This window comes from Carassius auratus, unplaced genomic scaffold, assembly GCF_003368295.1.
Source record: "Carassius auratus strain Wakin unplaced genomic scaffold, ASM336829v1 scaf_tig00004557, whole genome shotgun sequence".
NCBI classification, from domain to species: Eukaryota; Metazoa; Chordata; class Actinopteri; order Cypriniformes; family Cyprinidae; genus Carassius; species Carassius auratus.
Genome location: NW_020523604.1, coordinates 934,585 through 949,942, shown reverse-complemented (window position 1 = coordinate 949,942; position 15,358 = coordinate 934,585). Strand labels below are relative to the sequence as shown.

Genomic DNA, 15,358 nt, shown 5'->3' with positions numbered 1-15,358 from the left:
ATTTTAGGTTAAGTGCTTTAGACATACCCTGTCATATCAGTTTGCGGTTCTGAGAAATGATTGATGGATCGCAAATTAAACTGAGGCGAATACGCTGTGGAACATACGGAAAGACAAACCTGTTATTGTACACAAACTGTGAGCGCTGTTAGGAAATGAGTGGTTCTCTGAAAACAAATAATGAAAATATAAACTTTATTGTGCTATCACTCTATATGAAAACAACTCTTCTAAACTGAGCTAAATATTTCCTCTTATCAGCATTTCTTCTCTAAAAAAGCCATCATACAATAATAAATACTTTTCATTCACAATATTAAAAGATGATGTTCAGTGCATGTAAAACACAAGTGTCAAGAGACAAGCAAAACAGGCATTTGACAAAGTAATCATGTCTCTGAGATATATGTGGCCTATCATCGCATAAGTTAGCACACAACTGGCTGGAATAATGATAGTGTATTCACCCCACTTTCAGATCAAATCATTTTCTCACATTGCAAGTTGCAGCATAAATATATAGATCATATCTATTTATAATATTTACAACATTTTGGTTTTGTTAGCTGATATACAAAATACAATTTCCATAATTGTGGCTCTTTCAAAAACATAAATGTGAACTGTTTGTCCACTGTAAACTAGGTAGCAGGGCATTTACAGGATTATCTTTACACACTTTTTTTTTTTATAACTAGTATGAACTTGTGCGTAATCGATGTAGACAGCTTCCGACAAAAAAAATAGCCGAATTGACGAGTCAATCTAGGGTCAATCTTAATTTTCTTTTCCCAATACTTTTCCATCAGTACAATAACATGGTGTACCACATAATCATAAATGGTATTAAAAAAAATGGCAGGAGACTCAAAGCAATGACGGGAAGTGTGGCAGGTCCGAATGGGAAATCACGAGAGGTTGGGCCGAGTTCGGGATTCCGCTACATAGTAATCGGAAAAGGAAGCCCCATCCCTTGAGAAGCACTTCACACAGTTTTATGTGAGACGAGTAGGACTGCAGCTAAAGAAAACAAAACGCTAAAATATTTTCAAGAACCGCCCTCTTGTTAGAGTTTTGCACTGGTTTATGAGAGAGCATGCTTGTGGTTCTCTCACCACAGGAACATCTGTCAAACTGTGTCCAGTTACTACTTTCTAGCTTCCAGAGCACCAGAGATGGCGATCAGGAGAAGAGAAGACAAACTCAAGTCTCAGGACTAGTGCTTCAGCATGCTGAATTTTAAACTGTGTCTACATGTGAATTGCGCATAGTGGTTCTCAACCTATTTCGTTTGATTTGAAGCCCTACATCACCAAACTATCGTGTTTTTCTGACTGCCATCAGCCAAGAGTCCTGCACATGTACTTTTGAACTTTTCTCAGTAGTTAATACATTGAATATACTTGCCTATTCAGCCAACAAAATCTTTAGTCCCTTTTAATTGTGCTATCTTATCTCTTTTCTCCAGTTTTTATGCTTAACATGTTTATTCATTCCTATATAACCTCCAGATACCCCAGTGGCCACAGTTTCAATACCCAGTTTGGGTTCTTTGCCTCCAGTTCGTTCTGTTTGTTGATCATAGACACTGATGGACAGTCTGTGTACTGGTGCAGTTGAGGCAGCTCACATGACAGCACCAATGGAAAGTACAGTGGCATCTTTCTGTGACCTGCTCCATTCGAGTTTTGTATCCCCGTCCACAGCACAGCAGCTCGCACCCATCCAGCGCCGGCGATGAACTGTTGCAGGTACGTCCCGAAGTGCCATGTGTGCCTGTTTTGCCGTTGTAGGAACAGAAGTTGGGTGACTTTTCAAAATACACGAGGTCCCGGGTCGAAGGGAGTTTATGTGCTGGGTTCTCTGGTTCTAGGTGGCGGGGGTCAGCTCGATGGGATGCACGGTTGCTGCCTTTGTTGGCGTACACGACTCGGGACGCACCGTCGAAACGGTCCTTCAGGAAGTCTCCCACTACACGGAAGCTGGGTAGTCTCATCCAGCATGTTCGCACAGTGCAGGACCCAGACATCCCATGACACTTGCACTCTTGTTGCATCTCAGATGCGACTGTCTGTAGGGAGAGTAATGATAATTTAAATATATTGTGCAAAATAATTTATACACTTGTATTTCTGTTCTTAACACATACCCTTTTTGGATATAAGGTTCTTCAACTTCTTCACAAATATACTTATTTGGATTAGTTTATTAGTATTTAATTGGTAAAGTTAATTGGTTATAATTCATTAACTGAATAAACATGATAAAAATAACCATTTTAATCTGATAAAATGTTATTTTAGCAGCTTTCCATCTGTACTTTGGGGCACGCTGTAGATCTATTCATGTCATCTGCATTTGGAGGAGACAAATGGTTTTTGATTGCCTCTTACCATTCTCCCTGCGTCATTGTTGTGCAGGTTGGTCAGATACCGAAGATCTCTGCCCCTCTCACTGGAATCTACAAACTCTCGCCCGAACATCCTGCCAAATTCCACATTGTCGCTGCAGCCTCCCCAGTGCCAGTCTGGCCCTCCAGGACCCCGGCGCCGGTAGTCACAGGTGCAGGACTCAATGGCTCCCTCAGAGCAAGACCGAGCCACGGCGTGAGTAACACCGGCACTTGTGATGGCAAACACAAATGCAGTCTCACGGCAACCTAACAAAACAATAAGCACAACTTAGAATCTCTATAATGCTGTGTCTCAGAAAATATTAATGTGTAATTCCATATTCTCCAGTTTCACTGTATGAGATATGAATAGTGTGCATTGTTCAAAGCTCTCACAATATCACTGCGAGAAGCCATGCTCACCTCGGTTGACAATTTTGCCAAAGACGTTGGGGCTGTGGGTGGTTGGACAGTTCCAACGACGGTTACGAAACTGCCATTTGCATTCCTTGATGGCTGTATGCAAGCCGGCTGCAATGGCATGCAAGATGCCTGGGTTTTGCCGGATTAGTTTTCTCTGACGACGACTTAGCAACGCCAGGCTGGGGTCCAACACCAACTGCACGTTCTTGGAGTTGGTGAGGAGATTGCCTGAGGATGCCACATTCACAATACCCCTGGTGGAGAAACAGAAAGGTTGACTTTGGAAAGTTGGAAAAGATAGTTTTCACATCTGACTGGAATGAGATGCGAATCATTCAAGATTTTGGGGCTTTAGGCTGTTTTCTTGTCATTTTTTTAGTTTTCGAGATAAGAATCACAGACATTTGATGTGCAAAAATTTTAATGTAAATGTAATTAATGTAAAATGTTAATGATGTAATATTGAACATAAACCAATGCATGCATATTTCTCAATACAAGTGCGGTAGTATGCTGCAACAGGTCCAAGGCATGTCCAATGAACCAAAATCTAATCTGAAAAATTGATAAATACAACATTTTTCAAAGAACCAGTCAGATGCGGAATTGTATAATTCCTCTGAATAACACGTGTATTTAATATATAGGCTATGGTATAAAATCAGGTAAGCATATAATATAATTTATTAAAGAAATAACTAAATAATTGATTAAAGAAATTACAAAACCTTTCTTCTTAGAGTATTAGATGTATCACTTTTAATTCTCCTTTCGCCGTTATTATGACAAATATGCATTAGAATGTATCTTTTTTTATTCTCTTTTCAACGTCATGACACACAAGCACAGCTTTGGCTTATAAGTCGTGTCTTTTACCTACTCCGGAATGCTCAGCACATTACATGAATTCGACCCTGAAAACGACCTGGAAAGGAACTGCTCCCAGCCATAAAATAAATCCGCATTTAATTTATCCCACATTGGGTTGAAAAATCTTGTCCCGTGTTCAAGCCGCACTGTCAAAATGACAGAGAGAAGCTGAGAGGGAGAGAGTGCGTGCGCGCGCGGGTGCGCAAGCAGCAGCTCCGCGTAAACAGGCTAAATGAGATTGCATTGATTTATTTGGGAACAGAGTTTGACTTCTCTACTTAAACATAAATTCGCACTACTTAATTATATCAGTATGCCTAATATAATGTTGTTGTTGTTGTTTTAAATAAAGGTAAGCTATAAATTACAGTATACTATACAGCTCCGCATATGCAGTGCAATTGTTTACTAATAAAAAAAGTAAATAACATTCACTCCAATAACTAAATGACATTATAAATCTGTAGCTTGTCTAACAGGTTTGGTCGTTTAAACTGTACTGCTATATGCACTAAAGATCTAGGAGACTTTGAACTAGTTATTGATCACAGATATTGTGCACCATGCTTACTAAAGAAAAAGCTCCAGTTGTTGACATTCTAGCAATAATGTACTATATGTAACTTACTAAATGTCATAGCCTAGTATATATTATAGGGAGTGCTGTATCTTACCACCACCGGCCGCTGTTGTTCACCGCCACTGTGCCAGTGAGAGAGGAGACCAGGAGGACACATGCCGCTTTGACTGCGAGGAGCAACGCGAGGACCCGCATGATATCTGGAAGGACAAAGTTAACCAGTTAAGCTCAAATCAAATTCCTGCAAAAAAATGAGCCATGTCGTCAATAACTTTCTATATTAGAGGAGCTAGTGAGCATCTTGACAATTATTAAATTAAAGACGATAGGGAAATCATTAGGATAGTACACAGAAATAAGGATTGATATTTATGTTTGAGCTTTTAATGCAAGGACATTTTTAATTTTGTGTGATGTGTATGTTTTAAGTTAGTATCAAAATACGGTTAGTAAACAAGTCTGTAATCGTAGATATACCTCTCAACAAAAATAACAAATGTCACAAAACATATATCAGCCTACATTAAAAAAAAAACTATATTTGATAATGAGAATAAAAATAAAATCACTTTTTAAATAACTTGTTATTTTCTAGATTTTTCGAAAACCGTCTCATGCCTTAAAGAACACGAATACGCTTTTCCAAAGAAGTCTCCAAATGACTTAAGTCTCCAGAGAATCTTACAGCAACTCACGAACCATAAAGTGCCTATATGTTTTCATAAGATGCTTCTTACGGCTGCGGCTTTATTTAAACATTATTAAAAGTAAATAAATTTCGAGTTTGTTGCAAGACAAGACACTTACCACTCCACATTCCAGTGCGACTGACAGCGTGGGTCAAAGTTTATTCATAAAATCAGCGTAGAAGTCACAGAAAGGGTCCTGGATGTGATGCCAGTGCCAGTGCCGCTGCTGCTGCTGCTGCTGCTCTTACAGTCTGTGTGTTAGTGATGCTCTGCTCACAGCACTGAGCGCGTGGGACAGTCCCGTAGACCTGATCCCCTTGGTGACTGATAGGCGACACATTGTTCACTTATTGAACGCTACAAGATGAATAAAAAAGGGATTTGCTGCTCTCATCTCCCTCTGTTTCTTTTTCCTCCCTCCTTTTGAGTGGAACTGAATGGACGGATAGCTTAATTCTTCTCATTGGGCACAATGAATACAGGAGGCAAAACCCGACATAAAGGAGAGGAGATGAAGAAAGGATCTGTTATAGGCGCTTTAAATTACATATCATTTTGTAATCCTCGTCCAGAGATTCCTCGGATACATTCAAGCGAAAATGCAGTTCCTTCAGGAGTCTTCCGTAGACGCAGAGCAGATTTATTCCTTGTCATTGCAGTGGGTGTGTGCGCGCGCGCCACTTCTGTCTTCAGTTCCCTCTGCGTGGATGATGTCGCGACACGGTTACAGTAAGAGGGGAATATAAAACATCTAAACTGGTCTTTTTACCCGGAGTGCTTGCATGTATTACTCCCTTAACTGCGTCTCCTCCCTCTTGCGCGTATTGTTTTTTATAGATGTCCATGCTTGTCCTCTGCACTCACCCATTTGTACTGCTTCGCCTATAAATAAAGCACATCAAATGGAAACGTCATGCTATAATTATGGTGAAAAATCTGGGTTAAATGAAAAGGAGAATATTAAAGACACTAGACAGCACTTAATGCTGCTTCGGTTTCTAGTTTTAAATGGAGCTTGACCATGTAGTAACACATTTTGATTTCAAAGTCTGTAACTCAACGTCTCTTGGGTGTTGTGTGTCTCTCAAATTTCGATATATTTACATAATTGTCTGCCACAAGTTAAAATCCATAATTCATCCCCAAACTGTTTAAATCTGTTGGGTTGTAACTATACGGTTAGAACAGCAATTGGTGGGGAATTAACATTTTGGATGTGGATTTATTATGGTAATCCAATTGATTTCATTCACAATAATTATTCCATCATATCATCACTTCATTTTAAAAATAATTAATTAAAACAAAGTATATAGCAAACGTTTTATAGGAACATTAAAAGACAGCGTTACATATCTTTAACCTGAAAATCTATTTCATAAATGTATTTATTTTTACAGTCTTACAGCTTCTAATGGTAATTTAACCCCTTTAACTAATTTCTAAGAAGTTTCACTGATGTTGCAAGTCGTTCCAACAATTGTTATAAGCTATTCTTGCCATTTTTGGCATTTTAGAGAACGAATAAATAAGAAATCGTTATAGATAAATAACTCAACACGTCTGACTTGAAATTGTGACACCAAAGTAGAAAGAGTCTAGATAAAACTGTATACCATCTGGACTGCAGACCTCCCTTGATCGCATGTGGTCAGTAAAGGCACGAATCTAAAAGTATTTTGCTGTCAGTTTTGACTCCATACATTTATGGCATCGTCTGCTCAAAGAATTACGAGCCTTTGGCAAATATTAAATCGGCATATTTTGAGCACATATAAGGTGTTTGAAGTCGCAATGAAAGAATCGGAGAGAAAAGGAGAGAGAACACTTTTTTTTTCTCTGAGGGATTGAAGTAAATGGCTAACTGAAGGAAGTGCGCTTTTGTTAGTGGTATTTAATGAGGGCTGCTTTTCTGGGCTTAGCCTGATCTTATACTCTTGAAGGATCTTAAACAGGTTTTCCTGAAACACTCATGCGATGTGGCGCAGATTAGCGGCAATCCGGTTAAAGGGACGCCTTTTATATACAAATCAACTTCAAATCACTTTTTAAGCCACTTAGATATACACGCCATGGCAAAATGCTAATGCACTTTTCGTTGCCAGAGCTTAAGGAGAGGAATAGAGGTGATTAGCTCCAATACGAGAATTGATCTTCGAGAATAGAAGGTGATTAGCCCAAAAACCAAGAACTGTCGTAAGGATTCGGTGTTAAGGGTGGTTAAGGGAGGATTTTAGTCAATTTCATGACACTAATCCTAGTTATACTACTGTTAATAGTAATATTAATAAAGATAATAAGCGAGATGCTCGTTCTTGGGTCAGTTAAAGAGTTTTTTTCACCTGCTGTGCATAGTGCATAGCTGACCACCAGCACGATAATCCTTTAATCTTGTAAACTGCTAATGCCTCAAATATTCTGGTTTATTCATACATTTATCAGTAGCCTACTAAAGTCTTCTTATCGTGCCCTCATGTCTACGTTGCAGCTACATGAATAAAAAAAGGAAAAAAACACTAACAGCTTGTCTATTGAACAAACTTATTATGTGCATTATGCATAATTTGTTGGCCCACTATGTAATTGCGTATCACTTTCAATGAGCCCTGACAACAACCTCTCCATCATGGTCAGTTATGGGACTAATTATACGCACAAACTCAGACGTGTATAGACAAACAAACGAAATAAGTCTATTTTCCAGGAGTGCTCTAGGCTATCTGCAGCAACAGTCAGCTAAGACTTCTCATTAAGAATGTCGGGGGAAATGATGAATGTTGGCTTAATTAAAGTGAAACGTCACTATAGGCTGCACGGTGAACTGTTGAACTGATTCTGAGTGGGAGGATGGGCGAGCACATGAACGCGCACGCACCTCGCTTTGTTCAAGAAGAAGCGCACGCTTGCCTGCTGCTACCCTGCGTATTGTAGCCTATATGAATGACTTTAAGTTTATTTTAGCTCATAGTTCACATAAACGTTCACGGGGGAGCAAAGTGTCTAGTCACAAGTTCTGCAGTGCAGACAGGTCAGATAATAGGCCTACTTTAATAGACAGAAACAGACAACAAGAAAATTAGATTAACAAATAAATAGCCTACAAAGAATGCACGCACTGCAAATGATAAGTAAGTTATACAGCAATTCAACAGAGAGGCATTTTGTTTTGGTCAGTGAAAATGAACTGCATAGCTGGCTTTTCATCTGATTCAGAATTATTCATGAATTAATAATTAATAGCCTACTTCAAAATCCGATTTTATTCATCAGTAATTATATTTAAAATGGTTAATTATTACAGATTGTCACTTTAGTCTTACATACATTTTTAAATCTAGATAGATTTATTTTGGCCGAAATAACCGTATAGGCCTACGCATATTTATTTGTTTGTTTGTCTGTCGTCTGTCTGTCATCCTTATTTATTATTTTCTTATCAGTTATCGTTTTTTTTATATTCTACCGATAAATGGCGTAATATGGATAAAAAAGCTCGTCAGAAGGCCACTACAACACCTCAAAAATAAACAAATCGTTAAAAATCCATCGTAAAACAATTTTGCATTAATGTAATGGCGCAAGTAGCCTATACTATATACTATTAATAAAATAAAATAAAACATAAAAATATAGCTAATGCATGTAATTTTTTGAGTCAAAAATAGCTTGGTCGATTTGTCGATTTTGCATGTCATATGGTTACTTAGACACAAATAATGCCTATAGATGCCTAAAAAAAGGCTAGATAGGCTACACTGAAAACTGGTAATATTGTTAGTCACGTGTTTCTTAGTGCACTTGATATGAAAAAGATCCAAATTTAGTCAATGCCCTTGTTGTCAATATCGACTCCCCTATGAGACAGTATTGGTTTAGGCTTCTACTGAAACTGATTTATTCCTCGTCAAATATGACCACTATTGGTGGAGGTCACGATTATGACATGAAGTTTTTTATGACAAGAAAGTTTGACGGACCTTGCTACTTTTTCATCGTGTTTAAAAACAAGCGCCTCAGGCGATGTTTGCCCACCCTGACGGCGCCCCCTCCTCCTCCTCCTCTCCTTCTCCTCAGTGACATACACGCTCCCGTCCCAAGCTTCATCAAATGCTGCTTGCTCAACTCCCAGCTCCTCACACAAACAATTGAACTCATTTACAGTTGCTCTCTAAAGCGATCCCACAGGTGTTTTAATGTCCCGTCGAGAAAAGCTTCCAGCGCAATGGAGTTACCCCACAGACAGTATTTGGGACGAGTCCTGATCATGACTGCAGCGCTTCTGTCACCTGCGTTCACGTAAGTAGAAAGGTAGAAGCGCGTTCATGAGAACTGTTGGAGTAGCCTAAATGGACTGTTTGTTTTGTAAAACCAGTGATTCAAATAAATGATTAGCCTATGTGTAATACCCTCAAATTATTCATTTGTTAATATTAGTCTATTTAATTATAACTTTACTTTTTTTTTGAGAGAGAGAGAGAGAGAGATTTACAGTTTTGCGCCATGGCTGCTAATATCTAAAACTAGTAAGCTGGTAAACCACTTGTATCTAAAACGAATAAGCATCTTTTAATGTTATCAGTAGCCTACTTGTTTTTACTATTATTATGTATCCCAATAAGTGTCTCTTTTCAGTCAATAGAAGGCTACTTAATCATCACATACTAGTACTCATTCCTTTGCTGCTAGACAAGTGTTACTGGTAACAAACTGCAGGTTTGGCATTGAAGATGGGAATCTGTTGTTCAGATACTAACCAGCATGTATTCTAACTGTTGCTGGTACTGGGTTCACTAGTTAAACAGGTAACAATTACCTCCTACTAATACTAATTAAATAGTTACTAGTATTTATTCTGTTAATTGTTACCAGAAACCATTTTAATGTTATTGTAACCGTGTGGTTATGGATGTTCTCTCACTTCTCGAAACTGTTGATGGGCATAATGTATTTATTAACATCAGCGTGTTATGATTTGGATATAGTATTGCGCACAAATCTTTTCCATATAGTCATTTTCTCATCAGATTATCCTGAGGCATGCCAAGACACTGATAGAAAGCAGGGCGTTTGAATATTCATGGAAGTTTTATGTATGCCTCCTGCAAGGTCACAGCCTTGTTTGAGTGTCAGGGCACTTAATCGCACAACTTCTGATATAAAAAGCAATAGAATTTATCAATTTTTTTTCTATGCTGTTCCAGTAAACGTATTGATTATATTGTTTGAAATTAAAAGCATCCATTCCCGATAAAATATTTTCCTGCTTCTCGTTAATGGCTGAATTCATTGTCATAATTTCTTCACATATGTGAGTCATTTAAAAAAGACCACATGTGATGCTAAGTAACACCAGCCTTCTGCAATATTTACTGCATGCGGTGTTACTTCATAATGATATCACTGCTATAAAATTAATTTTCTCCTTTCTCAGGGTACTGGGCAATGACATCCTTGGCCTGAAGGTGGCAGGAGAGCCAGTGCTTACCCCCAACGCAGTGTGTTTACGACTGGCAGGCCTGACCAAAAAACAGATGCGTTTGTGTGTGCGCAGCCCTGATGTCACAGCCTCTGCTCTGCAGGGCATTCAGGTTGCTATTCACGAATGCCAGCACCAGCTCAGAGACCAGCGCTGGAACTGCTCCTCCCTGGAGAACCATGGCAAGTTGCCCCATCAGAGTGCCATTCTCAACAGGGGTGAGTTGATGGCAAAAGGGGCATGGGAAGTGCTGAAGTTGAAGTTGTAGAGAGCCAATACACTCATAATCCGGGCATTGAAATGCTACATTGGCCAAAGAGGGAAAATATCAGCGTTGAGTCATTGTTTAACGCATTTGCACCATGGAAAACATCTTTTATGAGATTTTAGATAAAGATCATTATAGATAATTATCTCACCAGCTGGCTCGTGAGCACTTCACTTTCTGAAGGCTCGGTTTACTCTGCTGGCAGCTTTAAAAGTGCTTTCTTTCATCCCAGGTTTCCGAGAGAGTGCCTTCTCGCTGTCGCTGCTGGCTGCAGGTGTCGTGCACTCGGTGGCTTCGGCCTGCAGCCTCGGTAAGTTGCGCGGGTGTGGCTGCGAAGCTAAACGTCGCCTGGATGATGACAAAATCCGCCTCAAGTTAACCCAGCTCCAGCTTCAGACTTTCCAGAGGAGTGGGGTGTCTGTAGCAGGTGCAGGAGAGAACACACCTGAGTTAGGTTCACTTCACGGCAGGCCGGCCAATCTGCACTCATCCCACCCCATCAGTCTCCTCAAACCACTGCCGGATGAGGCCACGCCGCTGCAGGACACCTGGGAGTGGGGAGGCTGCAGTCACGATGTCCGTCTTGGCGTACGGTTCTCTAGGGATTGGTTGGATTCCAGAGGATCTCCTCGTGATATACACGCTCGGATGCGGATTCATAATAATAGAGTGGGCAGACAGGTGTGGTTTCATATGTTCAAATATCATAACCTTTTCTAATAATCTGAATTGAAACTTTCAAACAATGACAACCATGTCTTAAACAGGTGTGACATGATAAAACACAATTTTCCCTGTGCACTGGAGTTTGTTTTTAATTAATCACCTGGTTGGTTTTCAATTATGCAGACATGCACAGGTTAGCCCCACCCACATCAAAATCTCATTGGTCCAAAATTATTGGTCTATTCATTTATTACAAAGCAAATTCAATTTATTAAGTAAATTGTATACACCTTATATATACTTTTTATGTAATTGTTTTAATTATTTTAAGTTAAAATTTGTTTTTATTTCGTTTCATTTTATTTATTTATTTGGAGGGACAAAGTACAAAAATGTTTGGTGATACAACTTCTATCACATGGGGTGCGACTTCCCAAATGTAATGATATTTATGAATTATTCATTCAAAATATATGAAAAAAAAATATTTTTTTTTCCTTTTTTTGTACATTTTTGAAAATTATGATTAAGCTCTGTACAATATCATGTATATATGTTTTTTTTTAACTAACAGCCATTAAATTGAAACTTTTATTGAAAATTATTTGTTTTTTATTTTTCAAAACAATATGAAACCAACATGGGTACAAGAATATGGAGCATGATTTTTTTATTAGATTTGAAATAATAAATAAATTCATTTTCCTTTGATGTGGGTATTTTTATGTCATTGACCCACTTTTTTAGTTAGCTACCTCATAGATGATAGAAAGATAGATAGATATATAGATATACCACATTCTTTTCATTATGTGTTTGACCTTAACAGGTAGTTACTGACAACATGAGAAGAAAGTGCAAGTGTCATGGCACATCAGGCAGCTGCCAGTTCAAGACCTGCTGGTATGTTTCTCCTGAATTCCGGCTCGTGGGATCATTGCTACGGGAGAAGTTTCTGACTGCCATCTTCATAAACTCTCAGAACAAGAACAACGGAGTATTCAACTCTCGAACTGTTGAGAGCCCCAGCTCGGATCAGCTCAGAGGCCGGCGGCGGAACATTTCCCGTGAGTTAGTGTACTTCGAGAAGTCGCCCGACTTCTGCGATCGCGAGCCAGCTGTGGATTCGCCGGGCACGCAGGGCCGCATCTGCAACAAGAGCAGCCCCAGCATGGATGGTTGTGGGTCGCTGTGCTGCGGCCGAGGACACAACATCCTCAAACAGGCACGGAGCGAACGGTGTAACTGCCGCTTCCACTGGTGCTGCTATGTGCTCTGTGAGGAGTGCAGGGTCACGGAATGGGTTAATGTGTGCAAGTAACAAACCCATTTTGATCCATATCCCCATTTCTTTTTTGGAACCAAGAGACAACAACCTGTGACTGCCTGTGTGTTTTGCTCTCCTAGAGTGTGTCTGTTTATCCATTTCTCTCCTTCTTTAACCTTCATCATCTGGGATCCATTTACATTGTGTTGCTGTTATGTTCAAAATGCCAAGTCAGAGATTGAGGAGGAGGTGACTCATGTCATTTGTCTTTTTTTCCCTGCTTGGAATCTTCAGCCTCCACAACCAAGCAAATGGCCTGAACGCCATCTGCACTCCTCCAAAAAACAAGGCATAACAGCAGGAACAAATTATTCCTGAGAATTATCGGCACTGCTATGGTCTACCTTTTTTTTTTTTTCATTTAAAAAGTGCACTTAATGTATATTCCTTACCTTGGCAAAATGTTTGAGAAGTTTATGTTGTAATCGTTCTTGATGGTGAAATACCATCCTAGTAGGGCTGAGGTTTCTGAAACACTGCATCTTGCAGTATTCTGATCTTTTTGCCCGCATCGATCATGAAGAATCAATGGCTCTGATAATTGAAGGGAACATCTCAGTGCCTTTTATGAGGTTTCATAAGATGTTGTAGAGAAACTCTCCCAAGTCTGGAGCGAATCTTGGCCATCGACTGAGAATGTGGGGTCTGAGTTTAGTTGGTTTTTATGAAAACCAGGACAATTGTGAAGTTGATATGCTTTATAACCCCAATCTAACCTTTGTAGAGACAGACCAATCAGAGAACGGAGATGGAGAGAGTGAAGGAATGACTGTAGAACACTTGTGCCTCCCGTGGATTTTTTGCAGCTGATTAAAAACAGTCACATCTCATCTCATACTGCTGAACGATATTGGATGCCAGATGCCTTTGATGCAAGAATGGGAAGACATTCATACTCTCAAGTTCGGAGTTAAACTGTATTTAAACAGTTGCCATTACAATCATATTACAGTGAATCTGATGTATGCAAGTTTTGAATTGTACTATTGAGCAATCAGTGCTTAGGGAATCAAATTATTTGATAAATTAACTTTCATGTATTGCTGCCTTTTGCATTCTTAAGGAGACTTTTATCATTGTAATGTGTTACAAGAACGCCTCAATTTTTGGTTAAGAAACCTTACTTGGTTTATCATGCGTGTAGGCTTTAGAACCAGGAAAGACCTTCTAGAACAGAGGAGGGGTCATAGATCAGTGTACTAGATATAATTCTTCTCTTCTGAAGGTTTTTTTTTTTTACTGAATCTGACCTCTTATAATGGGCAACAGGGATAGGTTTTCATAAAGAGTTTTATAAGCAGATTGAGGTATGATCCGGTCTTATATGGATCAGATGTCCAAAGTTGCACCATGTGCTACTGAGTACTGTTTGTCCTTGTCTGTGAATCTGCATCTGCAACTGTCAGAGACTGGAGCACTGTGTGATTTCCTAACTAAATACAGGCGCACTTCTGATGTCTCACTCTGTCTGAGTTCTTTGAGTGCACAACAATCACAAACATAATAGGAATAAATGAGTTTTTCTGTATGTTTCCTCGCGAGACTCTGTAATGAGGATGTGCTGTGGCGGCTGTGGATTGAGTGAAGTGACCACCCACGGTCTGCTGGCTTTATCAAACTTGCTTCACGTGGTATTTCCTCTGGCAAAAAGATGGGAGCAGAAGAGAAAAAGAAAAGAGTGGTGGGGAATGATAAAGCGCTGGATATCTGGTTTGCATTTCTTTATTCCTTTATCATTTCACCCTGGAGCTGCTGCGCGAGGGAATTTCCTGTCGCTGTTCCTCCCATGTGTGAGACAGAGAAATTGGACGGCCATAGACACCCCCCCCCCCACTTCCCCACCTCCCCCATCAAAATGCGGTGCAGCCAATCACACATACAAAGCAACATACTGACAACATCAAGAATAATGACAACCAGACACTGCCACAGTTAAGACAGAAGGGCACAGAACTAATACTGGGTCATCTGAAAAAAAATTTCAGTTAGCTAATATAAAGATAGATAGATAGATGTAGAGATGGATGGACGGATGGACGGATGGATGGCTGGATATACAGTATAGATAGATCTATAGATAGATAGATGAGACAGACATGAGACATTGATGTTAGCGGATATGGAAATATGTGAATAAAAATTGCACATACTTAGGTACATCAAAAGAGAAGGAAAAGGGAAAGAAAAACAGCTGGAAACATCTGCTTCTGGGCTCCTTGTCCAGCTTCCCCTTCCATTTTTGATGTGGGATAGAGAGAAAACGAGAAAGGGAAAGAAAAAACAAGGAGCCAGCTACCCAGAACATCAAAGCCATTGCCTAAATGTGCAAGCCCTCATTAGTTCTGCAAGCCTAACCAACCCGACTTATGACTGTGTTTGCTGGGGTGCACTTTGGCAAACACTTCAGAGGAGAGGCTCCTTTAAATTATAACTCCCACCCCCCAGGCCCAGCTCTCTGCTCCCACCCCTACTGACTGTATCCTCTTCTGCCCACCCCATAACCCCCAAAACTCCCAGTGCACACAAACACAGCACCCCCCCCCCCCATACAGCACTCCACCCTGTAATCTGGTGTGCAGCTGCAAGCATCTGCTCCACTCCCTCTCTCTTTTCCTAACCACTGAATTGATAAACACATCGATCATAAAGCCACTGACACACGGTGGA

At 39.8% G+C, this 15,358-nt stretch overlaps 2 protein-coding genes across 2 annotated transcripts; one reads left to right on the top strand and one right to left on the bottom strand.

Annotated features, from left to right (window-relative positions):
- Positions 1-178: 178 nt before the first annotated feature.
- On the bottom strand, positions 179-6,320 carry wnt1 (wingless-type MMTV integration site family, member 1). The gene is made up of 5 exons (XM_026243928.1): positions 5,073-6,320; positions 4,360-4,465; positions 2,816-3,069; positions 2,394-2,659; positions 179-2,071 (listed from the first exon to the last, which is right to left on the bottom strand). The coding sequence occupies exons 1-5, from the start codon at positions 5,080-5,082 to the stop codon at positions 1,580-1,582; spliced, it is 1,128 nt and encodes a 375-aa protein (XP_026099713.1). The 5' UTR covers positions 5,083-6,320; the 3' UTR covers positions 179-1,579.
- A 2,298-nt stretch (positions 6,321-8,618) lies between these two features.
- wnt10b (wingless-type MMTV integration site family, member 10b) lies at positions 8,619-13,717 on the top strand. Its single transcript, XM_026243927.1, has 4 exons — positions 8,619-9,250; positions 10,386-10,648; positions 10,931-11,379; positions 12,194-13,717. The coding sequence occupies exons 1-4, from the start codon at positions 8,811-8,813 to the stop codon at positions 12,683-12,685; spliced, it is 1,644 nt and encodes a 547-aa protein (XP_026099712.1). The 5' UTR covers positions 8,619-8,810; the 3' UTR covers positions 12,686-13,717.
- Positions 13,718-15,358: the final 1,641 nt, after the last annotated feature.

What these genes read in the sequence shown, in the direction of transcription:
- wnt1 (XM_026243928.1), bottom strand. An exon ending in TGGCAAAATTGTCAACCGAG is followed by an intron (nt 2,660 to 2,815) that starts GTGAGCATGGCT and finishes TTGTTTTGTTAG; the next exon opens with GTTGCCGTGAGACTGCATTT. An exon ending in ACAATGACGCAGGGAGAATG is followed by an intron (nt 2,072 to 2,393) that starts GTAAGAGGCAAT and finishes CTCTCCCTACAG; the next exon opens with ACAGTCGCATCTGAGATGCA.
- wnt10b (XM_026243927.1), top strand. Translation starts at nt 8,811, where the DNA reads ATGAGACAGTATTGGTTTAGGCTTCTACTGAAACTGATTTATTCCTCG. An exon ending in CTTCTGTCACCTGCGTTCAC is followed by an intron (nt 9,251 to 10,385) that starts GTAAGTAGAAAG and finishes CTCCTTTCTCAG; the next exon opens with GGTACTGGGCAATGACATCC. An exon ending in ATAATAGAGTGGGCAGACAG is followed by an intron (nt 11,380 to 12,193) that starts GTGTGGTTTCAT and finishes TGACCTTAACAG; the next exon opens with GTAGTTACTGACAACATGAG.